Source organism: Nannobrachium achirus (genome assembly GCF_963921795.1).
Source record: "Nannobrachium achirus genome assembly, chromosome: 5".
In the NCBI taxonomy this organism is placed as follows: Eukaryota; Metazoa; Chordata; class Actinopteri; order Myctophiformes; family Myctophidae; genus Nannobrachium; species Nannobrachium achirus.
Window position 1 is genome coordinate 9,021,332 of NC_137814.1, and position 25,606 is coordinate 9,046,937.

A 25,606-nucleotide genomic window follows, 5' to 3' on the forward strand; every position below is an offset into this window, starting at 1 on the left:
ACGTCAATATAGCAGCTCTACCAGTTCTGCTATAGCAGATCTACAAGCTCACGGCTTAGATCTGCGATTTTCACATTATTTATCAGTGATTAATATTAAATGCAATGGGTTTCTTATTTATCAGTGATTAATATTAAATGCAATGGGTTTCCTCTAATCCTTATGAATGTATCTTTATAATCACCAACACACAACCATGTTGGTCCTATATATTTGGGGACATATTCAAAGCTTTTCCACAAATGATCATGTACGATTTGTCTAAATTAGTTAAAATGAGTTAAAATAGCCAATCTACAAGCTTACAGCACTCCAAAGGGCGTGTTTTAGCTTGTAGATCTGCATTTTTGCTAGTTGTCATGATACAATATTTTAACAGGCAAATTAAAAGCATACTATCACAAATATGCAACTTATATGGCTGCATAATACCTAAACTACCTGTGTTGGTGCAAAGCATTGTTGTTTTAATCTATGTCATGTGAAACACCAGATATAACTACACTGTAAAAGGTATGCATTTTGCAAGACTGCATGAGCTATGCCAAGTTTCTTTATTAGTAGTATTATTAATAATAAGTTAATATTATGGTCCAGAGCAAATGGTGTATCTTGTAACACCACATGCGTATACATTATTGCATCAGTGATTGGCACTTGAAAACATAAAATAAGAACAAATAAAATAAGCAAATAATGAAATAGAGGAGTTGACTAGCAATAATGCTTTGTCAGTGTGTGTGGGCTACTAGCCTATGGAGCTTTTTTGGCATAAGAAAGCGGCTTCTCGGTGGGTGGGGTGGGGTGGGGGGGGGGTGGTAACGCCCACGCAGAAAGGTCTGCCTGTCCTCCCTTACGTCCTCAGATCACAATCGCACCGACCGTAGTTTTACGAACAGACAGTGCAAGGTTGGACTTGGACCAAGACTGCAGTATACTATCTAGTAGTCGATTTGGATGATATCTTCCATTAGTTTCCACAAGTGGGCATTTTATTCAGGGCTAATAATAGTTGGCGTAGACTGTATGTGAACATGTTGTATGAGGCCCCACACCAAAACAGAACAGTGCCCACAATACCTTATTGTAATATCGTATTTAAATTGTGAAATAAGCACTGCAATGTTACTGATCATATTCGACACGAGCTCATAACAATGATAGAATATATAATAGGTATTCTTGTGTAATGTATTTTACAATTTGAACACAATTTCAGAATGGATTACTCAGATTAGATTTAATTAATCTGTTCGATTATTAATGACAATTTTTAGTAACATTTCAGTATAATCTACACTTCATAAACATACTTTGCTGCCAAAATAACACGAGACAAGGACAACTCATCTCAAATGACAAATGTTACAAGCATAGGGATTCACCCATTATAAATTTATGGATTAAATAATACATCTATGATACTGTAAGGACTGTTGTTATGCAAGGTTTCTTTACTTTGTAAACTAGTAGCCAGCGTTACTTAATATCCCATGTCTGATTGTATATCTGGTTTGCAAATCTCGTGTCATCACAACAGCTGATAATGATTTTAAACAGGCTATACTGGTTAGCATTTGGATCAACTCTTTCTTGGAAAATATGGGTGGTCCTTAAAAGGACCGTTGGTTTTAGTACAGTAGAATATTCAGGTTACTTGGAGCTGGTGTACTTGGTGACAGCCTTGGTGCCCTCAGACACGGCGTGCTTGGCCAGCTCACCGGGGAGCAGCAGGCGGACGGCGGTTTGGATCTCCCTGGATGAGATGGTGCGGCGTTTGTTGTAGTGAGCCAGACGAGAGGCTTCACCGGCGATGCGCTCAAAAATGTCGTTGACAAAGGAGTTCATGATACCCATGGCCTTGGAGGAGATGCCGGTGTCAGGGTGGACCTGCTTCAGGACCTTGTACACGTAGATGGCGTAGCTCTCCTTCCTGGACTTTCTGCGCTTCTTGCCGCCCTTTGCGGCGGTCTTGGCGACGGCTTTCTTGGAGCCCTTCTTGGGCGCTGGCTTCGCAACTTCGGGCATCCTGACGGTATTCTATCAATGACTTGTAGAGACGAATGTGATGAGAGAGCGCAGTCACACCATTATTTATACACAGCCAATGCCAATGTGGTTGTGTGACTCCCAGCAGATGATTGGCTGATCCTCCCACAAAGAGGGCGGTGTCTTTATTTCTGTATTATTTCTCCCGCTCGTGTGCTCTATAATTGTCCCTGTATTATTTTGAGCGGCTAAATAGTATGCACTTAGGGTACATGTATATTTTAATGTCCATAAAGGTCCCCAATGGTAACAAGCCATAGTGCTTTCTCGACTAACAAAAGGTATAGACTATATCAGTCTGTCTATTCATTGAGACAATGGCATTATTCCTAACATTAGTCTATAATATAAGAAATAGTTATAGTAGCTATTATAATGTGTAAATGTGATTCCGCTCTTTCTGGCCCGTTTATTACTTCAAGACAATGAAAGCCGAACCGATTGTCATCATCACTCCAGTTAACCTCAGTTGGGACAATGTAATGTAAACTCTGTATTCCAAAGTAAGATAATGATGAACTGGGTGTTTTCCCGCCTCTTAAGTAATGTAAGGCCAGCTTTAATAGACCAACAATGGCATATAGTCAAGTCACTGAAGCCAGTTGGAATACAGTTTATCCAAATATATGAATGCCTATTATTTCACGTGTAGTATTTCACGTTTATATTCAAATCAAACTTATTCCACAAGTCAAAACAGGCCACATCTCAGGACTGTTTTGGACTATGGAAGATTCATTTGTCACATGCCGCTTAAAATATTGTGCAACAATGTGCACATTTCACGTCAGTCAGTGCATGCCTTTTCATATACACACCATCCTCAATTATGTATTCAACTAAACAGTTTCATTTTGTAGCAATAGTGTGTTAGTAGGAATAAACTCGTTAAATACAGTGTGGGCGGCTCTTAAAAGAGCCTTTGGGTTGTTGGTAGATCAAGTTAGCGTTATTAACCTCCAAAGCCGTACAGAGTGCGTCCCTGTCGCTTCAGAGCATAGACAACATCCATGGCGGTCACGGTCTTTCTCTTGGCATGCTCGGTGTAGGTGACGGCATCACGGATCACGTTCTCCAGGAAGACCTTGAGGACACCGCGGGTCTCCTCGTAGATCAGACCGGAGATACGCTTCACACCGCCACGGCGAGCCAGACGGCGGATAGCGGGCTTGGTGATTCCCTGGATGTTATCACGAAGAACCTTGCGATGACGCTTGGCGCCTCCTTTTCCCAGTCCCTTTCCGCCTTTTCCACGCCCACTCATTTTTCAGTTTCAGTTCAGTTGAAGATCCAGAAGTGAATGATTCCAGAGCTCAATGAGCCATGCCTTTTTATGTGTGCTCTGAGGACGTAAGGGAGGACAGGCAGACTGCCCCCACCACACACTCCTCCCCCTTGTTCATTTTGGTCAAATCACCCCTTAGTTTATAGTAATATTACTAGTCAACTCCTCTATATCATAATTGTTCATTTTTTCCTCCCCTATTAATATGCTTGCCAATGTATAGTTGATGTTACTAAATACATGTGCATGTTCACACTCTGGGCTATAGCATTTATTTCAGACTCTCAAATATAAATATTATGTACACCCTTCTCTGCCATAACATTTCTTTGACTCCCCCCCCCCCATTTTTTTCTTTAAAATGTTTTTAGTGTCACATAACCTAAATACATGTATAGTAATTAATAAATAATTAAGCATTTTTTTAAATTGCTCCATTATTGTAATGTAATATGTAAAGTAAAGTGAGAGAAAGGCCACATTCGAAATGTAATCAACTTTGTCATAAATAATTAAATGTTTCTAGACCGTTTGTGAGTTAAACAATTAACACATATTATTCCAGCGCTCACATATGACCATGGAATCTATAAAGCGAGGATACTCTCATAAAATCAAGTGGTTGGCTCTTAAAAGAACCTTTTGTGGGTAGAGATGGAACAGATGGTTTACTTCTTTTTAGGGGCTGCCTTCTTTGCTGCCTTGGGTTTGGCAACCTTCTTGGCTGGGGCTTTCTTGGCTGCTGCGGGCTTTTTAGCCACTTTCTTCGGGCTCTTGGCGGCCTTCTTGGGGCTTTTAGGTGCTACTTTCTTGGCGGCGGGCTTCTTGGCTTTCTTGGGTGATTTCTTAGCGGCGGCGGGCTTCTTTGCTGCCGCCTTCTTGGGCTTCTTAGCCGCTGCGGGTTTCTTGGCGGCAGCGGGCTTCTTTGCTTTAACTGCCTTCTTTACAGCAGGCTTCTTCGCCTTCACCGCTTCTGCCTTCTTGTTCATCTTGAAAGAGCCAGACGCGCCGGTGCCTTTGAGCTGGACCAGAGTGCCTTTAGCGACCAGGCTCTTGACGGCGATCTTGACGCGGGCCTTGTTCTTCTCCACATCGTAGCCGCCGGCAGCAAGAGCTTTCTTGACGGCAGCCAGGGACACACCGCTCCGCTCCTTGGAGGCGGACACGGCCTTGACGACCAGCTCAGCGACGCTGGGCCCGGTCTTCTTGGGTCGGGGAGCTACTTTCTTCTTGGCGGCCTTGACCGGGGCTGGAGCTGGTGCGACTTCTGCCATTGTTCTCTTCTCAGTAGTTTATCCTTCCTTTCCTAAAGTAAAGTCTGACAGACTGGTGCTGAACGCTCTGAAGGGGCTGGACTTAAACACCCCATGAGAACCATGTAGAGACAACACACAGCCCCTCTTGTCTAGGTGGCTTAATGTGCCTTTTGTGTTTTCTTCTCGATTAAAACTAGATATAACAAACTACAGTGTGTATTATTTAATGCAACAAAGAGCTGAACAGTTAGCACACATGTGCCTTTTCGTCATTAATATATCTGAGATGAAAACAGTAATCTAGTTTTTAAGTGATGTGATCAAAACATCACCCTTACACAGTCCGAGAACAGTGTTTCCTCCATATTTTGTCTTCTAAAACATGTTATACTATACTACTACTAACAATTTTCACAATCGTCTTAGCAGACATACCTAGCGACGCAATACCATAAAATATACTCTTGTTTTGCCCTCTGTTTTGCATAAATAGGAGGATTTCTGACCCCAGTAAACACACTTCAGTTCATGCAGCATGATGGTGGATCTGACCCGACTACCAATGACAGATGGAAACTGTTGGAACAGTTTGGACAAATAACTTATTTGTGATCAAACTATAGCAAACAAAACGTTTAAATATTCAATGAACTGTATGTGTATTTGATACAGTTGACATGCTGTACCCAGCACACTTCTCATGTAGTAGGCCCATAGGCCTACTTCATTAGGCAATTTGTCATGCTATATCACATTTTTGTATGATTAATGCACCATTGTGCTCTGTATACAATCAAATGAAAAGTGGTACTGCCATATTTACTACTGAGAAAATGTTATGTATGTCCAACACCTTACACTTATAGCAGCAAGTGACAGAACTGTTTAATCTTATTTAATTTTATTGTATTTGTGATACTTGCTTTGGCAATGTAAACGTATGTTTTCTCATGCCAATAAAGCTCCTTTGAATTGAATTGAATTGAATTGAATTGAATTGACAGAACTGTTTAATCACAGCTGTCACTGCAAACTTTCATTTCTTTCATTCAAGGCAGCACAATTTCTCAGCTCAAACTACATCATGAATAATGTCTGATGTGCATGCAATAGGTACAGTACAAACTTGTGGGCTAAGCAGCATATGTAGTTTTGTTTTTTTATGCACCACATGTCTGGAACAAACTCCCAGAAAACTGCAGGTCTAAATCACAGATTACCATGTTATTGTATCCTAGTGTCATTTTATACTTGTTTTTCCTTTGCTTGGTGTTCTGTGTAAAGCATCAAATAGCCTTGTTGTTGAAATACAATTACTTTGCCCTACATAGTAACAGCTGCCCTCCCCATTGTGTTAGAACAAAAGGAGTCATAAGAAATGTGTGATCATTACCTCTCCGATTACTGCTAAACTGGGTCATTCACACACTCCAGAATAAACGCCTGTGGATGGGTATGAGGAGTAACTGAACAACCGAAGGCTTATGCCTTTAACTGTGAGAAATAAGAATTTACATTTATTTTTGGTGGTCATTTTATTGATTATCAACATAAACAGATACATATGTCATCATTACAATAACACCCAGATATGAACTGATTTTAAATCAAGTTGATTCCTGTTTTGAAGAAATACAATTATGGAGTGACACAAGGGGATAGCACCTTCTAGCTGCAGTGATAACAGACTTTGGAGCTCTGATTGCAACCAGTCAATTTCCTAGGTGGCAGTAACTGGTGCTAGGGTTGAAAAGAAGGTATGAGTGCTGACAGTGAAGCCTGGATGATCATGAGGCATGCAATGCAATGCCACAGTCAGCCACCAGGTGAGTGAGTGCCCACACTGAGCAGCCATCCACAACCACAATCTGAGTTGGTGAGCCGTGGTGAACAGATTAGCAGAATAGTCATCAACTGTTTAGAAATTACAGGATTTGGGGTGATTTAATCATTTCCCAGTCCGCTGATACAACATAATGATGATCATAAATACATGGTAATTATGTTGATTTCTTGTGCCACAGATTTACAATTCACCTCAACAACACATCATAATATCATTCATTGCTACACTCAAGTCTTTGCAGTAGCCTACCTATTTTGGCCTGTCAAATTACTCAGGTCAGGTTACAACAACTTCAACAAGTGATTTAATAGTCATCATGTTACATTGTTACAGTATGCTTCTAAGTATCATATTTTGTAAAAAAAAAAAAAAAACTTGTATGTTGTTGATCTCCTGGTAAAGGTCCCTCAAGCCTCTCCTGAAAAAGTGAGGTGAAGCAAGGAAGGCACATGTCAAGGAAGGCAAAAAAAAAAATTGAATTCAGTAAGAATCATTTAAGTATATGATTGGTGTGCCCCTGTTGCAAGTATTATCCTTTGTTTATATATTGTATGTAGTTGTAAGCTTTGCATTTTACTGCTGTATTGGCTCTACAATGGACCTAACAATGTATTAAACAAAAACAAAAACATGGATTTTAAGGATATTACTAACCTAATAAACAAACATATTTACAATCATGAACAACAAGCTTTATTTGTACATTGACAAGTGTGAATTGTTCAGAATCAGATTGCCATTCTATTTACATTTTTTTTCTACCACTGACAGTCCACATTTTCACAGTGAAGTAGACACTGCCTTCATCAGAACATTGTGGGCATCAGTTGCCAGCTCCTCCAGACTTTTCCTCAACATAATATAGCTTGTGGTGGCAAAGGAAATTCCCCCTGCTAGAGCAGAACCCACAACAGGGATCAGGCTGTATAGATACTCAGCAGAACCTTCCACAAGTGCAAATCGTGAAACGCAAGTAAGAAGTCGTATAACCCCTGTGCCATTAAACTTAATGTACTGTGGTGCATATTTAATTTCATCCTTCAACTAAAAGGACTTGTCTATGCTTCAATTGTTTTGACCGCAAGGTCATTGGTTCGATTCCGGGCACCACCAACTCAGCGTATGAGTAGCACGGGCTGGCAAGTTGTGCGGCAAGTACTGGGAGCTGATGGTAGGTGTGGCGCTCCACCTCAGCAGTCCATCTCCCAGGGGTCTAGCGCATTGTAACGGGGACAGACTCCTGCATGTTACCGGCTGATACCGACAATAAGCCACTCCCGACCAGGGGCATAGTTCTGCCGATTTAAAATGACTCCAATACGGAACTAATACTTCCTATGATTGGCCGCTAGTTGCGCTGTCCCCCCCCCCCGGCCGATCGCAAAAAGAATTGCCCACCATTGGATCCCATTCATTTTCCCCTTTTGTTTTCTAACCTTAATTAACATTTTCATGAATATTGTATGGTTCCTATCGCTAGTTAAAAATTGCCTTTCAATCACCATCATATTCGTTTTGTCGAAATGTGGTCCAATGTATTTAAAATAAATGATAAAGTTGCGGGGGGCGTGGCCAACTAAACTAATACCAGCCGGCTGTGTTCTTCTTCGTGTGCTGTATTTCGGGAGGCTCCAACCACATTCTCCCATGTATCCCTGCGTTGCACGTGACTGTTGGCAGCCAATAGCATCTCTGATGCTTTTACAATTCTATGATGGCGACACTCATTCCAAGGGGTAGAAAGGGCCATTTGCGCTGCATAGAAACCAATGGCTTCGCTTTGTCCATATTTTTCTACAGTCTATGCTCCCGACCTACTTGTCTGACAATCAAAATAGAGCCCACAATCATCACCTGAACCCTGTGTTTGTCCCCACAGTGCATGTAGAATTGTTGTCTCTAATGTTTGCTCCTGTCAGTCAGTGTGTGTGTCTACTGTGTGTGTGTGTGTGTGTGTGTGTGTGTGTGTGTGTGTGTGTGTGTGTGTGTGTGTGTGTGTGCGCGTGTGTGTGTGCGCGTGTGTGTGTGCGCGTGTTATGTAGACTAGTGCACATAGCCAGAAGACCATGGAACTGAGGAAGTGACAGCAAGGAAAAGGAAACAAATTGTACTAATTTTAGCTATTATTCATTTTTGTTTTAATAGCCCGGATACAACACCTTTTGACATTGTTCTGGAGCAGGAGCAGAGAGAGGAATGTAATAATGATGAGTACTGATACAAGCAGAGGTAATAGGGTCAGTCAGGGTGTCCCCAGGTGAGGAAAGACCCCAACCAATATCAGAAAATATTATTCTGCCTACTACTGCCAGATTTATCATTTATTTATTGGGGCTGGTGCCAGCAAAAAGAAGAGCTTATACCTTTGCGATGTTATAGAAAAATATGTATTTGTTATTTGTATTTAATATATTTGTACTTTAGCCAAACTGGCGGCATGTTTTTACTACACACCTGTGCGACCCCTCATCAGCTTACAGTCATCACAGACAAGGTAAAAAGAACGAGCCATATTGGCAGCGTGCTTGGTTCAAAATTGGGGCGAACAGGAACGTCCGAAGCAGTAAAAGAGTGTTAACTGTCTAGTGCACTGTTCTGGGAGGTCCCAATATAGATGACCCATGTAAAAGGTTGTGGGGGTCAGAATAGTTATCACAAAAATCCCCACACATGCAGACAGTCAAATCCTGAATGTTAATTCATCCATTTGGAGAGAGAGAGAGAGAGAGAGAGAGAGAGAGAGAGAAAAAGAGAGAGAGAGAGAGAGAGAGAGAGAGAGAGAGAGAGAGAGAGAGAGAGAGAGAGAGATAGAGAGCATGTTTTCTCATGCAAATAAAGCCCTTTGAATTGAATTGAATTGAATTGAATTGAATTTAATTTAATTGAATTTAGAGAGAGGGCGCATTTACTCTTGATCGATGCTACACAAGATAGCCTGACTGCAAGCGCCAGACTCAATCACACACTTCGTTTTGGGGGGGGGGGGGGGGGGGGGGGGGGGGGGGTGATGTGCGGACTGAAGTATCAGGCTAACACAAGAGGCCCCCTTGCCCACACATCTGAACAAAGAACAGATTCTTCTAGACATGAGACAATTTACAATAGGCAAACTCCATTCTGAGAGGAGCTGCTAACCAGCCCCATTGACATGAGTCCAGCAAGAGTTCAGAGTTCAAAACAAGACGACTAATTGGGCATATTAACCAAACAACGTGTACTGGCTTTAGAGTCGATGTGTCACGTGTGCCACAGATCTATTTGAAGCCACGGTCCTCTACTGGAGATCTGCATTGTGTTTCTCCACTGGAGTCCTCCAGCTGCCACGTGGTGACACATTACATTTATTACACTTCAGGGCTCTGCCTCTTTCTCATCAAGCTTCCTGTCAACAGGTTGTGTGTGTGTGTGTGTGTGTGTGTGTGTGTGTGTGTGTGTGTGTGTGTGTGTGTGTGTGTGTGTGCGTGCGTATGTACACATGTTATGGACTAGTAACACTAGTTATACATATCATTTTGAACTTTAAGCTTTAAAGGAGGACTTCACCACTTTTCAACCTATCTTCATATAATTGGTCCTCGATAAACAATAGCTTCTTTTTTTTGGAGCTGTGTGCAGCTCCCTATACATGGCTGTGTGGGTCTGTGTGTGTGTGTGTCTGTCTGTCTGTCTGTTTGTATGTAGCCTGACTTCGGCGCGTAACTAGTGCCGCACCATTTACGCCACTCGCGCAATATATACATCAAAATGTGCGGCTCGGCCGGGAATGGTGTTCTATTACCTTTCGTTCCGATCCGCCTTACCATGCCGACGTAATCGGCAAAAAACGATGCTTAATTGTCCCCATTGACTTATAATGGGACAATGCAAGAAATCACTTTCAAGTATTTTTCTCTCGTAAACCATAGGAGCTACAGTTTCAAACCTCGGAGAGGAGATTCATAATGATTTTAAGAATGAATCGAAAAATAATTACATCACTCGGCCTCATGGTGGCGCTATAACGGCCCACTTTACGTTTTGCCCCGTAACTCTTGAACCGTAGATCGGAAAATTAAAATTATTTTTTCCCTGGATTCCTTGGGTCAAGACGCATCTCCCCATATAGGCCACGCCCATTTGCGCCAGGATAGATTTTCCGCCATCTTGAATTTTCTCTAAAACACACTTTTTGCTCCTTTTCCTACATATTTTCTTCAAATGTCACAAAAATCGGTACACATGATCTACACACACACACACACACACACACACACACACACACACACACACACACACACACACACACAGCTCCACTTCACACGGGTGTGATTTTTTCTCAGAGGAGGGCTGTGGGCAGGTCAGAAACCCATCGTCTTGTGACAACATCGATTGGGAATCCAAGCTAATAGAAACTGCAGGCTTTCTATTCCTGAAAAGTTGCAATGTTAAAGTGGAAGGCATTGTTCTGGCGATAATAAAAAAAATATATAAAAAATAAATAAATAAATATATATATATATATATATATATATATATATATATATATATATTTAATGATGATGTCACAAGACGAACTTCCCACAGCTCTCCTAGGAGACTTGGACTGAGTAGAAAAAAAATTGCGCTATTTTATTATGAACATTAGTGAGGACCTATTATATGAAGATAGGTTGAAAAGTAGTGAAGTCCTCCTTTAAGCTTCTGGGTCCAGCTGTGGGTCCTGCAGTGCTGTAGCCTACTCTTTCCTTTTTGGATCTGTAGTTCTGCAGAAATTAGATGTGTTCAGCTCTCAGGGTTTGTGTGTGAAAGGGTCGATATCTTCCTGTCCAGATCCTCAAGCCTTTCCTTCATCGTCTGACTCTCCTGCTGCTCTTCCTCTCTCAGTGCAGCGATCCGACCCTCCTCTTCCTCGTGTAGAAACTTATGAAGCTTCTTAAAATGTTCCTCCATCTGCCATTCTGTGTTCAGGGCCTGGATCTGAATGTATTCTGCCGTTTGGTCGCAGTTTGTTTTAAATACATCGAAAACGTCCAGTTTCTTCTGTAACGATGTCAGTGATTTCTGCACTTCCTCCTTGCGGCCCAGTGCAACTTCAGCCACGGTTCTGGATACGTGCTTGGTGTGTAAAACACACGAGACTCACCAGCTGTTGACATTCCAGACAGAAGAGTTTGAGTTTCTCTGCATGCAGAATGCAGAGATCCTGAATGTGTGGGTTTGATCTGAAGCTTTTATTGTCTCTGATGAGTCTGGCAGGGGGTGGGGCTTTGACACCCCACATTCCATTCAATTCAATTCAATTCAATTCAATTCAATTCAATTCAATTCAATTCAATTCAATTCAATTCAATTCAATTCAAAGGGCTTCATTGGCATGAGGAAAGATATGTTTACATTGCCAAAGCAGAAGTGAATACAATACAATACAATACAATACAATACAATCAGAACAAGATACAGGTGAAAACAGTTATAATGCATCAATGTTACGTGCAGGCAGAGCAGGGATACATACTTTTTTTGGTGGTTGGGTTCCATTTGATATCCGTCTCCTATCACAGCAGCTCACAAATCTTGCTGCTGTGTTTGTGCATTGTTTAACTTCACCCAGCAGGTATGGAAGTTTATCATCATATCATTGGTCATGTTTTCAAACTCTCCTTTTGTGGTTATGGGTTATGGGAAGTGTGTCTCTGATGTCTTGGGTGCAAAGTCTGTTTTCTCTAGGGAGCCAGGTATGCCTATCACATACCTGGGGGGTCTGTGGGGGAACACACACACACACACACACACACACACACACACACACACACACACACACACACACACACACACACACACACACACACACACACACACACACACACACACAATTCAAATTTTAAATCAATTCAATTCAAAAGGCCATGCACATGTGGGTTATGCTGATTTGATTTACACCAAAACTCTTGGTTTGTACAGAAGTGCCTCATTCCAGGACTATGAATATCTAGTAGCTGCTGGTTTTGGTGTGAAGCATCTTGATGAGTTCAACACCCTCACCTCCCCACAGGATAGAGCTGTGGAGCTGAATGTCTGAGTGACCGAGGGGATTCAAATCATGTGCATGCTGATCACAAATTGGCTTTTTTAAGTTTAGATTTAGATGTGTAGATCTAGATTCGTTCAACATGGCCTCCCTTTTTTGGGCATAGATTGTGTCAACAATGTACAAACATAGGTGATCTCTGCGTCTGCATGTCACACACTGTGTGTAACAATCCCGGCCTCTGCCACTGTCCTGTGTGCACTTGTCTTGTCAGGTATGGCGTTTAGTTTTATTAGCACAAAGTTATAAAACAAGTAGAACACTACATATCAAGGCAACACAATACTGTGCAAGGAGAGGAATAAGCCTGCAGGATTATTTGGGATCCTTTCCAACGGTCATTACTTAAACAGACTAAACGTTCACTAATAATACAGAAATAAAAAACAGAAACTGCACAAAATAGAGAGAGAGAAAAAAAACAAGACAACAACAAGATGAAATCATGTGGACATTGACGACAGTGAGGAAGAATTCCGATATTGCTTAGATGTTTCTTAAATATTGGCACGGATAGTGATACTTATACCCACCTCAAGCTCTGAATCATTCACAATCACACACATTTAAATGTTTTGGTGTAAATCTAATCAACATGTATATCATCAGTGGCTCCTCAAAGTGGATCTGGGGGTTTGAATGGGTCTACACACCATTTATTTTAAAGGCATAATTTAATCCAATTCAATACTTACTTGGTTCTTCAAAAGTATCTCGTCCAACCCACTTATACATATTATTATTACTAGTAAGACGCCTCAGGGCGACATGCAACCTCAGGGATCTTCATATATGCGCATACAAGGGATTCTGGGGAATAGTATGGACTTTTACATAGGCGATGTCACATGTGATATCACCTGTGATGTCACAGTGTGTCACATGTGTTAAGAGAACCGTCCCATAGACTGTAAAACATGTGTACAAACAAGTCTACACATGGTAAACTGTGACATTTCTCATGGTAACCTGCAACCTTCGGTCGGCAAATTACATTTTGGTACTAGATTATAGGAATAATAATCATGTCATCCGGTTACCCAAAAGTTGTTTTAATTCAACAACTCTATTAGGTAGAGGACATCATTTAGGAGAGAATGGGCTCTATTATGATCCAGGTCTTATGCCTTATGCCTTAACTTCTTTGGCTTTTTTTTTTACTATATAGACATATTCTTTTTAATATTTCAAATAGCTGATCTGCAAGCTCACAACGTGCAGATGTAGATCAGCATTAGAAGTATTTAAAAAAAAAATCAAAATAGAAAAAAAAAACGGCAAAGAAGTTAAGGCATAAGGCATAAGACCTGGATCATAATAGAGCCCAATGTCTCAAATCTAGACTAATATGAGTAAATGCTTTTCTCCTTCACAAACTACTATGTGATTTGAATGCATTACGTGCAAGCCAAGGTTTTCCATGAGCAGGATGTGACCTCTAGTGGTATAATAGTGAAATTACATTTTATTTTCACGATCTGAAAAATAAAGCCGAGTATAATCATTCAGTATAAGAGCAGAGTGATACTCAAAGTCAACATAATAAAGTCAGGCGTTAGTTAAACTCTGAAAGTGGACATGTAAGTCTGGGTCATTCATATACTTTCAGAGAGACATTAAATCAGCTTTTACTCATACTGTAAAGTCTGGCCATGGTCCATAATGTTATTTAGTGAGTTCTCTCTATGCCTACATGCTAAGACCTGCCTTGTGCATATATTTTACTCCACACCGAGTAGGAATTGTTGACACATCTAACCTGTTTTATTTAGTTAGAACAGTAGTTACCAAACGTTTTAGCCCTTGACCCAAATTATATACATTCGCCCAGGACCCAAACTAGCAGATCTGCAAGCTCACGATGCGTTGATTCTCGCCGTCTTAAGAGCTTGTAGATCGTCTATTTTCACTACTTCTTTATTATCATTAGTATTATTAGGCCTACTACTATGTATTTATGGAATTTCTTAGATGTGTTTGTTTGTTTGAACATTTCTCAAATTCATATTGGTTTTTAATTTCTAAAAGTAAAATGATAACTAGGTTGTGACGCATAGATTCGTCCGTGACCCAGAAATGGGACCCAACCCAGTGTTTGGGAAACGGTGCTTTAGAAAATCCCAACCCGCCCCCCACCCTTCCCTTTTTTTGAAAACTGCAAATAACTGCCCATTGCCTGTGACAAAGCCTTTTGTTCTCAGATTCCCGGGCTTGTGTGGTACCCGCCTAAATCAAACAAAGTGATCTTTTGTGTTCTGTAATGATACATGGCACCGAAAAATAAAACTATTCATTCAAACGGTTGTCCATGAAGTGTTTGCCATTAAGCCAACCTTCCATTTACTATACTGTCTGTATACATGTGTCCAGCATTACAGCTACATTATATTTACTACAAAACCCATGTAGAACAAAAAGTAGCCGTCTCTATGTATGACATTAGTTGCGTCTGTGTGTAGTTTCTCCAGATGTGTGACTTGTTTAATATGTTGCTATTTAAGTTGTTATGATTTACTCATTATGGGTTAAATCATACTCCATCATTGCCTTATTTTAGTGCCTAGTCCTTTTGCAGGAAAAAGTCTCTTCAAATAATACATTTGGTGGCTCTTAAAAGAGCCGTTTTGGGGGTCAGACAGTGACGGATAGCTTATGCACGTTCTCCACGGATACGACGGGCCAGCTGGATGTCTTTGGGCATGATGGTCACCCTCTTGGCGTGGATGGCGCACAGGTTGGTGTCCTCAAACAGACCGACCAGATAAGCCTCGGCTGACTCCTGCAGAGCCATGACGGCGGAGCTCTGGAAGCGCAGGTCGGTCTTGAAATCCTGGGCGATCTCCCTCACCAGGCGCTGGAAAGGCAGCTTGCGGATCAGCAGCTCGGTGGATTTCTGGTAACGACGGATCTCCCTCAGAGCCACTGTACCGGGACGGTAACGGTGAGGCTTCTTCACTCCACCGGTTGCCGGCGCGCTCTTACGAGCTGCCTTGGTGGCGAGCTGCTTCCTGGGGGCTTTGCCTCCGGTGGATTTACGGGCGGTCTGCTTGGTTCTGGCCATTTCCTCTCTTCTGAGTTAACAAAGAAGTTGTGATAGAACGAGCGCAAACTCTTCCTTTTTATTTCAGCGGCTCTGAGACGCCGTCTTTCTCTGATTGGTCTGTGGTCAGGAACCTCCTTGTTTGGGAGGAACCAGAGTTTAGACTGGGAGGAGCCGATCACGCCAGTAGTAGTGATTGGTGGGGAGCTCAGAGAGTATCTCCGACCAATCACAAAAAAGTAAGTGTGTGTGTTACAAAGTCGAACGTAGCCTATAAAAGGTCTCGTGCTCCGCTCCTCCAGCACATTTCTTCGAGCTTATACTCTAGAAATAAATCTACACGATGAGCGGAAGAGGCAAGACCGGCGGAAAGGCCAGAGCGAAGGCCAAGACTCGCTCATCCCGTGCCGGGCTCCAGTTCCCCGTGGGTCGTGTCCACAGGCTGCTGCGTAAAGGCAACTATGCCCAGAGAGTCGGCGCCGGCGCCCCGGTTTATCTGGCGGCTGTCCTCGAGTACCTGACCGCTGAGATCCTGGAGTTGGCTGGAAACGCTGCCCGTGACAACAAGAAGACTCGTATCATCCCCCGCCACCTCCAGCTGGCCGTCCGCAACGACGAGGAGCTCAACAAACTGCTGGGCGGAGTGACCATCGCTCAGGGCGGTGTTCTGCCCAACATCCAGGCTGTCCTGCTCCCCAAGAAGACCGAGAAAGCCGCCAAGAAATAAACCTGCTTCATTCGTCTGAATAAACCCCACAAAGGCTCTTTTAAGAGCCACCCACTGATTCAACAAAGAGTTGCTCCTAATGCCGCTCCTAATGCCCTATGAGGAGAATGTGTACCGCAATGTTACTGGTTCATTCTACACGATTGTATAAACATGATGGAATATATTTTACAATTTAAACGATAACACGCCATTTCAGAATGGACTGATTACCCAGATGTAATCAATCTGTTCGATTATTAGCTCTGTGAGTAGTTTCACGCATGACAACTTTTAGTAACATTTTAGTATAATCATTACACTTCATAATATACTTGGCTGCCAAAATAAAAACACGAGGCAAGGACAACACTCATCTCAAATGACGAATGTTGATATACTTTTTTATAAGCAAGTTTATGGATTAAACATTGGCTGCATATATATATATATGCGCTACTGTAAGGACTGTTATGCCATGTTAGTCTTTCCTTTGTAAACAAGTCAGCGTTAATTAATGTGCCATGTCTGGGTATATTTAATTTGCAAATCTCATATCACAATAGCTGATCAGGATTGTAGACAAGCTATATGGTTAGCATTTGGATCTAGCTCTTTCTTGGAAAATATGGGTGGTCCTTAAAAGGACCGTTGTGTTTAGAGCAGACAGAGCGGTTTACTTGGAGCTGGTGTACTTGGTGACAGCCTTGGTGCCCTCAGACACGGCGTGCTTGGCCAGCTCACCGGGGAGCAGCAGGCGGACGGCGGTCTGGATCTCCCTGGATGAGATGGTGGAGCGCTTGTTGTAGTGAGCCAGTTTAGAGGCTTCACCGGCGATGCGCTCAAAGATGTCGTTGACAAAGGAGTTCATGATGCCCATGGCCTTGGAGGAGATACCGGTGTCAGGGTGGACCTGCTTCAGGACCTTGTACACATAGATGGCGTAGCTCTCCTTCCTGGACTTTCTGCGCTTCTTGCCGCCCTTGGCGGCGGTCTTGGAGACAGCTTTCTTGGAGCCCTTCTTGGGCGCTGGCTTCGCGACTTCGGGCATCCTGACTGTATTCTATCAGTGACTTGCAGAGACGAATGGGATGAGGGAGCGCAGTCGCACCATTATTTATACACAGCCAATGCCAATGTGGTGGTGTGACTCCCAGCAGATGATTGGCTGATCATCCCACAAAGAGGGCGGTGTCTTTATTTCTGTATTATTTCTCCCGCTCGTGCGCTCTATTGTCCCTGTAATATTTTGAGCGGCTAAACATGCACTTTGGGTAAATGTACATTTTTAATGTCCATAAAGGTCCCCAAAGGAAACAGTGCTTTCTTGACTAACAAAAGGTATAGACTATTTCAGTCTGTCCATTCATTGAGACAATGGCATTATAAGAAATAGTTAATTAAGTATTATAATGTGTAGACCCCTAAATGTGATTCCGCTCTCTTCTGGGCTTAGAAAAACTAAATAGAGAACCGGGTGTTACTTTATTTTTCTCCATTCCTGAACCCTAGCCCGTTTATTACTTCAAGACAATGAAAGCAGATTCGACTTAGTTCCATCACTCCAGTTAACTTCAGTTGGGACAATGTAAACTCTGTATTTTGAGTATTTCAAAGTAAGATGATGAACTCGGTGTGTTTTCCCGCCTCTAGATGTTCATACACTAATAATGGCAGAGTCACAAGCGCTTGTCAAGGATTGTGTGCGAGGCTCCGTGCTGCTTAAAATGGGTTTATGAAGCAAAGCAAGGCTTATTTTGGGCAAATGTGGAAATGACGTTTCTGCCTGGTTGTGCGTGTCGTTTTACAACATTGTGTGTCATTAGCAGCACAGTATATTCATGTTTTGTAATTGGATTGTTTACTTATCGTATTCAAATATATATATATATATATTCACATGTACAGTTTAAAAGCTGTAGTTATTTACAAAAGTGGGAATGAACTCGTTACATAACGTGTGGGTGGCTCTTAAAAGAGCCTTTGGGTTGTTTGTTGGTAGATCAAGTCAGCATTATTAACCTCCGAAGCCGTACAGAGTGCGTCCCTGCCTCTTCAGAGCATAGACAACATCCATGGCGGTCACGGTCTTTCTCTTGGCATGCTCGGTGTAGGTGACGGCATCACGGATCACGTTCTCCAGGAAGACCTTGAGGACACCGCGGGTCTCCTCGTAGATCAGACCGGAGATACGCTTCACACCGCCACGGCGAGCCAGACGGCGGATAGCGGGCTTGGTGATTCCCTGGATGTTATCACGAAGAACCTTGCGATGACGCTTGGCGCCTCCTTTCCCAAGTCCCTTTCCGCCTTTTCGCTTTTTAAATAAACTTTATTGGAAATTTTGCAGGTTTTACAATCATTTCAAGCAATCAAACAGGCATATGAATACATTCATTTTAAGCAGTAAAAAGGCATATGAAAACAATCATACAGTAATTACACCATTATACACAAGGGCATTACTTCTCTTTTTTTTTCAACCCCCTTTTTTTTTTTTTTTTTTTTTTTACATCGAAACCAAAAGGCCTATAAATACAAGACAAAAAAGTAGAAAAATATATATATTTTTTTTTTTTTTTTTTTTAATTTTTTAAAGTGCCAAAAGGTGCCATGGCTTTAGTATGTTTTGTTTTGAGTCCAGTGTTCTTTGTCTTTTCAGTTCAGTTCTTATCTGCTTGAACACAACTTCCCCAGATATGGTTTCCTGGTGAATCACCATGGCACATCTAGTGTTCCACAACTTGTTTACTACAGTGCAAATCACAGACCAATAGAAGTCATGATCCATAGCAGACATTTTTTCCTCAAAAACACCATACATAACAGCGTTATAAGTCACCTTGATTTTAAAACCGATGTGTGCCATCTTCCCCCAAACATATCTTGACCTCTGGCAGTCTACAAGCAGGTGCTCTATTGACTCATCGTCATTACAATTTCCAATTGGGCATTTCACCGTTGTTACAAAGCAGCTCCATTTTACAACCGCTCTAACAGCTAGCCTCCTAACAGAGACAAGCCACATTACATCCCTCTTTTTTTCAGATAGTTTTTTGCTCCATATATTTTTCAAGCACACCTGTTTCTGCACATCATCAAGACCTTTATAGGGGAAGATGCCACCATACAGATCATCACAGATAATAGAATAAATATGTTTACTGGACATTTCGACCCAGTCAATGTTCAGGTGTTCAGAGTTGGATAATAAATCCCCATACATTAACTTATAATAAGGTACTGAGCTCCTTGCCCTACCCTTCTTTTTGGACCAACTTAAAACCTCTCCAATCCACAGAGCTTTCCTTTTAAAGCCAGATGCAACATTTTTACAAAATGAAATTTTTAGTTTGAGCCCAAAGTCCACAGCCCCCAGCCCCCCATTCTTTTTACTTTTATAAAGCAGGTCTCTTTTTGTTACCTCTCTGGTGGTTCCCCAAATAAAGTTAACCAAAGTTTTATTAATTTTTTTCAGAGTCTGGTCCTTGGGAGGAAAAATTGTTGCTAAGAAAAGCACCTTAGAAACAATAAATGACTTAATAATAATAATCTTAGTTCTATAACAACAGGATTTGTTTTCCCACTTGTTTAATTCCTCCTTAATTTCTTTATCTTTTTCGTCCCAATTTCTCCCATAGGAATCACTGGCACTGAACTTAACACCCAGGATCGTCATAGAATCTGTATCCTTTATGTTAATATTCGGCCGTGCCTCACTCCTCCCAAACCAGACACCCTCCGTTTTATCCAGGTTTAACTTTGATCCAGAGACCTCTTCATAATGTGATAGATGCTCGTTAATTATATCTAACTCTTTCTTATTTTTAACAATTACAATTACGTCGTCGGCATAGGCCAGGACAACCAAGCGCTCACCCTCACTAGTTTTAATACCTGTTAGTCTTTTATCGTTTTTTATCTTTTTTAATAAAGGGTTAATTGCCAGAATATAGAGAGCTGCCGATAGCGGACAACCCTGTTTTACTCCTCTTTTAATTTCAAAAGTTTCAGTCAAGACACCATTAACATTTACCGCCTTTTCCACGCCCACTCATTTTTCAGTGTCAGTCGAGTTGAAGATGCAGAAGTGAATGATTCCAGAGCTGAGAGCCATGCCTTTTTATCTGTGTTCTGAGGACGTAAGGGAGGACAGGCAGACTGCCATGCCCCTCCCCTACCACACACACGCACCCCCCATGTTCATTTTGGTCAAATCACCCCCTAGTTTATTCAAGTCCTCTATATCATAATAATTGTACATTTTTTAAACGTATCCCCCCATTCATATTCTTGTCAATGTACATTTGGTGTTACTGAATACATGCCTAATACACCCTCTGGGCCATAGCATTTCTTTCGACTCTCAAGTTCAAACGTTTGTATTGTCACAGACATAACCTAAATACAGTTATCTCATCAATAATTAAGTATTAATACGGAATTCTTGTCTCGCTTATTTGAGGTGGACCAGGGTTACTATGCATAATAATGTATACGATTCTGAACAATAACAATGGTAGTAGGCTACTATTCGATATCAATGTTGAATTTGAACCAAAACATACTAGTCAGGACAATGTATCTATTAGTATCTATTAATGTATCTATTAGTGATTTATGATTGAACAAAAGTGAGAGAAATGGCCACATTCAAAACGTAGGACAAAGTAAAGGCTGTGCTTATGTTTATTATAAATACATTTATGTCTAGACTGTTAGTGTCATTATTTGTGAGTGGCATTAGACCATTAACACACATGTCTATTAAACAGACTGGTTATTATTCCAGTGCTCACATATGACCATGGCATATAAAAAGTGAGGATACTCTTATAAAATGAAGTGGTTGGCTCTTAAAAGAGCCTTTTGTGGGAATAAAGATGGAACAGATGATTTACTTCTTTTTGGGGGCTGCCTTCTTTGCTGCCTTGGGTTTGGCAACCTTCTTGGCTGGAGCTTTCTTGGCTGCTGCGGGCTTCTTAGCCACTTTCTTGGGGCTCTTGGTGGCCTTCTTGGGGCTTTTAGCGGCTACTTTCTTGGCGGCGGGCTTCTTGGCTTTCTTGGGTGATTTCTTGGCAGCTGCGGGCTTCTTTGCTGCCGCCTTCTTGGGCTTCTTAGCCGCTGCGGGTTTCTTGGCGGCAGCGGGCTTCTTTGCTTTAACTGCCTTCTTTGCAGCGGGCTTCTTCGCCTTCACCGCCTCTGCCTTGTTCATCTTGAAAGAGCCAGACGCGCCGGTGCCTTTGAGCTGGACCAGGGTGCCTTTAGCGACCAGGCTCTTGACGGCGATCTTGACGCGGGCCTTGTTCTTCTCCACATCGTAGCCGCCGGCAGCCAGAGCTTTCTTGACGGCAGCCAGGGACACACCGCTCCGCTCCTTGGAGGCGGACACGGCCTTGACGACCAGCTCAGCGACGCTGGGCCCGGTCTTCTTGGGTCGGGGAGCTGCTTTCTTCTTGGCGGCCTTGGCCGGGGCTGGAGTTGGTGCGACTTCTGCCATTGTTCTCTTCTCAGTAGTTTATCCTTCCTTTCCTAAAGTAAAGTCTGACGGACTGGTGCTGAACGCTCTGAAGGGGCTGGACTTAAACACCACATGAGAACCATGTAGAGACAACACACACAGCCCCTCTTGTCTATAGTGGCTTAATGTGCCTTTTGTGTTTTCTCCTCTATTAAAACAAGAGATAACTAACTGCGTTGTGTATTATTTAATGCAACAAAGAGCTGTCCAGTTAGCACACATGTGCCTTTTCGTCATTAATATATCTGAGATGAAAACAGCAATCTAGTTTTTAAGTGATGTGATCGAAACATCACCCTTCCACAGTCCGAGAACAATGTTTCCTCCATTATATTTCTTCTAAAACATGTTAAACTATGTTAAATTAACATCATACTCACATACCTCTTCGCAGAGATACTTTGTGACGCAATACCATAAACTATATCTTGTTTTGCTATCAATTTCGCTATAACTAGAAGGTTTTCTGACCCCAGTAAACACACTTCAGTTTATGCAGCATGGTGGTGGATTTGATCTGACTACCAATGACATGACACATGAAAACCGTTGGAACAGTTTGGACAGATAACTTATTTGTGATCAAGCTAAAGTAAACTAAACGTTTAAACATTCAATCAACTGTATCACACAAGGTAGAAGGCCTACTTCATGATGAAAGCCAAAGGTGTCATTCTATATCATATTTTTATGATTAATTCACCATTGTGCTCTGTATAGAATCAAATAAAAAGTGCTGCCATATTTAGATACAATGTTATGCCACCTTACACTTATAGCAGCATGTGACAGAACTGTTTAAATACCTATATCACATCTGTCACTGCATAACTGAACAACAGAAGGCCTTTAGTCCGCAGGCGGTCTAAAGAGGTGGTAATTGTATTTATTATCAACATAAACACATGTTGTCATCATTACAATAACACCCAGATATAAACAGAAGTTGAATTAAAAAAAGAGTCACACACACGCACGCACAAACGTGCAGTAGTGGTGTGTTACATCCATCCATCCATCTTCAACCGCTTATCCGGAATCGGGTGGCGGGGGTAACAGTTCCAACTGAGACTTCCAGATTTTCTTATCCCGAGCAACTTCCTCCACTCCCTCAGGGAGTATACCGAGGCGTTCCCAAGCCAGCTTGGAGATATCCTTCCATCTGGTCTTTGGTCTGCCACGGGGTCTTGCATCGAGGACCTTCCTAGGAAGGAACTCGGGGGGCATCCGTACTAGATAGATACCTGTATTATCCCAAGGGGGAAATCAGTTGCCCAGAGGCAGCACAGCAGCATAAGGTTATTCACAAAGTTACAGAGAAGTAAGAAAAAGATAAAAGAAAAACAAGAACATATACAGTAAAGAGTAAGGTACATCAAGAGAGGGAATAAGATACAGGTGTGTGTGTATATATATATATATATATATATAGTGTCCAAATCAAAAGTGACCATAGCAGTCCTTTAACTTTACATTTATTTATTTACCTAAACAGAGAATACACCATGGCAGAATACCTGAGCAAGGTGGCCGACCCAAAACAAAGAAAAATCTTAACTAGGTACAGACTCAGTGAGCACAGACTTTGTACCAAGACATCAGAGACACATACTTCCCACAGATCATAACCACTCAAGGAGAGTTTGAAAATATGACCAATGATGAAAAACTCCCATACCTGCTGTGTGAAGTAAAACGATGTGCAAACACAGCAGCAAGATTCGTGAGCTGCTGTGATAGGATATCAAATGGAACCCAACCACCTTAAAAACCATATGTCCCTGCTCTGCCTGCACGTAACCGCGATGCATGAAAACTGTACATATTTTAAACATATTGTTGTGCCCTGCACTGTCCCTCAGCGCCCCCTGTCGTTTTTCCCCCTCCACTGACTTGTTTTGCTCTTTGACTCTGATTGTTTGACTCACAGCTGTACCTGGTTCTCTGATTATTGTTTGGTGCTGCTACTTAAGTTAGCCTGTGTGATTCACTCTTCACGCTTGCATTAACCGTGTTAAGACGTTACTCTGCCATCGACTTGCTCTGTTGGACTTTTTGCATTTGAACTCGCTCTCCTAGCTCCGAGCCGAGCCTTGAAGGTCGAGTCCCCGACCCCAACTCCCCCGTAGTCCGACAAAGAGTTCCAGTCGGCGCGGCGGGTAACCCGACTCCGCACCCCGGTGCCAACCCGTTCCCCTTCCTGTCCCGGAGGTGGTCCAGCACAAGCCTCACTGGGAGCCACAGCCTGGCGAGAGGCGCCAGCCCTTTGAGGAGAGAGAGCGGCGCATGAGGCAAGGCTGCTGGCTGCTGATAAATAAATCATTGGTCAACTTCATTTGGGGAACCACTAGGGAGGTGACCAAAAGAAACCTTTTATATAAAAGTAAGCGCTATGGAGGTCTTGGAGCTGTAGACCTGGGACTAAAACTTAAAATTTCCTTTTGTAAAAATGTAGCTGCCGGCTTTAAAAGAAGTGCAGTGTGGATTGGTGAGGCTCTAAGCTGGACTAAAAAGAAGGGCAGAGCAAGGAGCGCTTCTCCTTATTTTAAAATTACGTACCGAGATCTTTTGTGCAATTCTGCTCACCTGAATATTGATTGGTCTGAAATGTCAAGCAAGCAAATATATGGTGTTTTATGTGATGATATGCATGGTGGTGTTTTCCCCTACAGAAATCTGGATGACAATCAGAAGCAGGTGTGTTTAAAAAATATTTGGAGTAAAAGCTTGTCTGAAAAAAAGAGAGACGTCATGTGGCTGGTGTCCGTAAGACAACTAGCCGTTTAGTTTTAGTTTAGTTTAGTTTAGTTTATTTGCACATTTTTAAAAGAACATATGGATCAACAAAATAGAAAAAAGACAAAACAATACATCATAAAGAAATAAAGACAAAATAAAAATAATGTGCCGGAAAGGCCCAAAAAAAACCATGAAGGGCTTGTCGAGTGGCCTTCCTAAAAGCTATCATTCAAGCTTAAAATCATCTTTACAAGAAAATGAAAAATAGTTATTACTAATAATACAATTATGAAATACTGTAAGTATTCATTTTTTCAGTATGTATATCTTAACCTTCCGTGAAGGCAGAAATTATCCATAACATAGTTAATATAAGAAATGGATGATTATAAATATATACTACACTGAATATAAACCCACACACAACATACCAGTATCACATGCAGACAACCATATCCATAACTAACCCACTAATGGCTAGCTATCTATGTTTTCTAACAAAAACATCATTAGTTGTTTCTTGAAAGAGCTGAGGGTTGTACTGTCTCTTATTTGATGTGGCAAACAATTCCAAAAATGAGGTCCTCTATATTTTATGGAAAATTGAGCGGTTGTTGTCCTAAAGAAATTGGAATGCAAATCATCAGCTGACCTGGTAAAGTAATTATGAATTTCATTGTTAAACTTAAATACATTTTGAAAACTGTCTGGAAATAGTTTATGAATTGACTGAAATACAAAAATGCATATTTGAAAGTTGTTTAAAGCAAAAATGGGGAGAATTCTGAGAGACTGAAACAATGGAGTTGAACTAGTGAATCTGTTAGAAAAAGTAATCATTTTTATAAAACGTTTTTGAAGCAGAAAAATACAATTGAGATTGGTTTTAAAATTGCTTGCCCAAACCATATTACAGTATGAAATATAAGGATATATCATTGTATAGTATAAGTTAATGAGTATCTTTCTTGCCACCAGGTGGCGTATTCTTCTGATGACTCCAATATTCTTTCCAATCTTATTAGATACAAGTGCTATATGATCTTTCCAAGTAAGGTTTTCATCTATAAGTACTCCAAGAAACTTTGTTACAGTGA

The 25,606-nt window shown here is 41.6% G+C and overlaps 6 protein-coding genes across 6 annotated transcripts; 1 reads left to right on the top strand and 5 right to left on the bottom strand.

Moving 5' to 3' along the window:
- Positions 1 to 1,653: 1,653 nt before the first annotated feature.
- LOC308285585 (histone H2B-like) lies at positions 1,654 to 2,028 on the bottom strand (the record flags this gene model as incomplete). Its single annotated transcript, XM_080726374.1, has 1 exon — positions 1,654 to 2,028. The coding sequence occupies one exon, from the start codon at positions 2,026 to 2,028 to the stop codon at positions 1,654 to 1,656; it is 375 nt and encodes a 124-aa protein (XP_080582500.1).
- A 973-nt stretch (positions 2,029 to 3,001) lies between these two features.
- On the bottom strand, positions 3,002 to 3,313 carry LOC308285588 (histone H4; the record flags this gene model as incomplete). Its single annotated transcript, XM_080726377.1, has 1 exon — positions 3,002 to 3,313. The coding sequence occupies one exon, from the start codon at positions 3,311 to 3,313 to the stop codon at positions 3,002 to 3,004; it is 312 nt and encodes a 103-aa protein (XP_080582503.1).
- Positions 3,314 to 4,002: 689 nt separating this feature from the next.
- On the bottom strand, positions 4,003 to 21,749 carry LOC308285568 (histone H1-like; the record flags this gene model as incomplete). The annotated part of the gene is made up of 2 exons (XM_080726357.1): positions 4,003 to 4,137; positions 21,240 to 21,749. The coding sequence occupies 2 exons, from the start codon at positions 21,747 to 21,749 to the stop codon at positions 4,003 to 4,005; spliced, it is 645 nt and encodes a 214-aa protein (XP_080582483.1).
- On the bottom strand, positions 15,154 to 15,564 carry LOC308285576 (histone H3.2; the record flags this gene model as incomplete). Its single annotated transcript, XM_080726365.1, has 1 exon — positions 15,154 to 15,564. One exon carries the CDS (start codon positions 15,562 to 15,564, stop codon positions 15,154 to 15,156), a length of 411 nt encoding a protein of 136 aa, XP_080582491.1.
- LOC308285580 (histone H2A-like) lies at positions 15,887 to 16,270 on the top strand (the record flags this gene model as incomplete). The annotated part of the gene is made up of 1 exon (XM_080726369.1): positions 15,887 to 16,270. The coding sequence occupies one exon, from the start codon at positions 15,887 to 15,889 to the stop codon at positions 16,268 to 16,270; it is 384 nt and encodes a 127-aa protein (XP_080582495.1).
- On the bottom strand, positions 16,926 to 17,300 carry LOC308285584 (histone H2B-like; the record flags this gene model as incomplete). The annotated part of the gene is made up of 1 exon (XM_080726373.1): positions 16,926 to 17,300. The coding sequence occupies one exon, from the start codon at positions 17,298 to 17,300 to the stop codon at positions 16,926 to 16,928; it is 375 nt and encodes a 124-aa protein (XP_080582499.1).
- Positions 21,750 to 25,606: the final 3,857 nt, after the last annotated feature.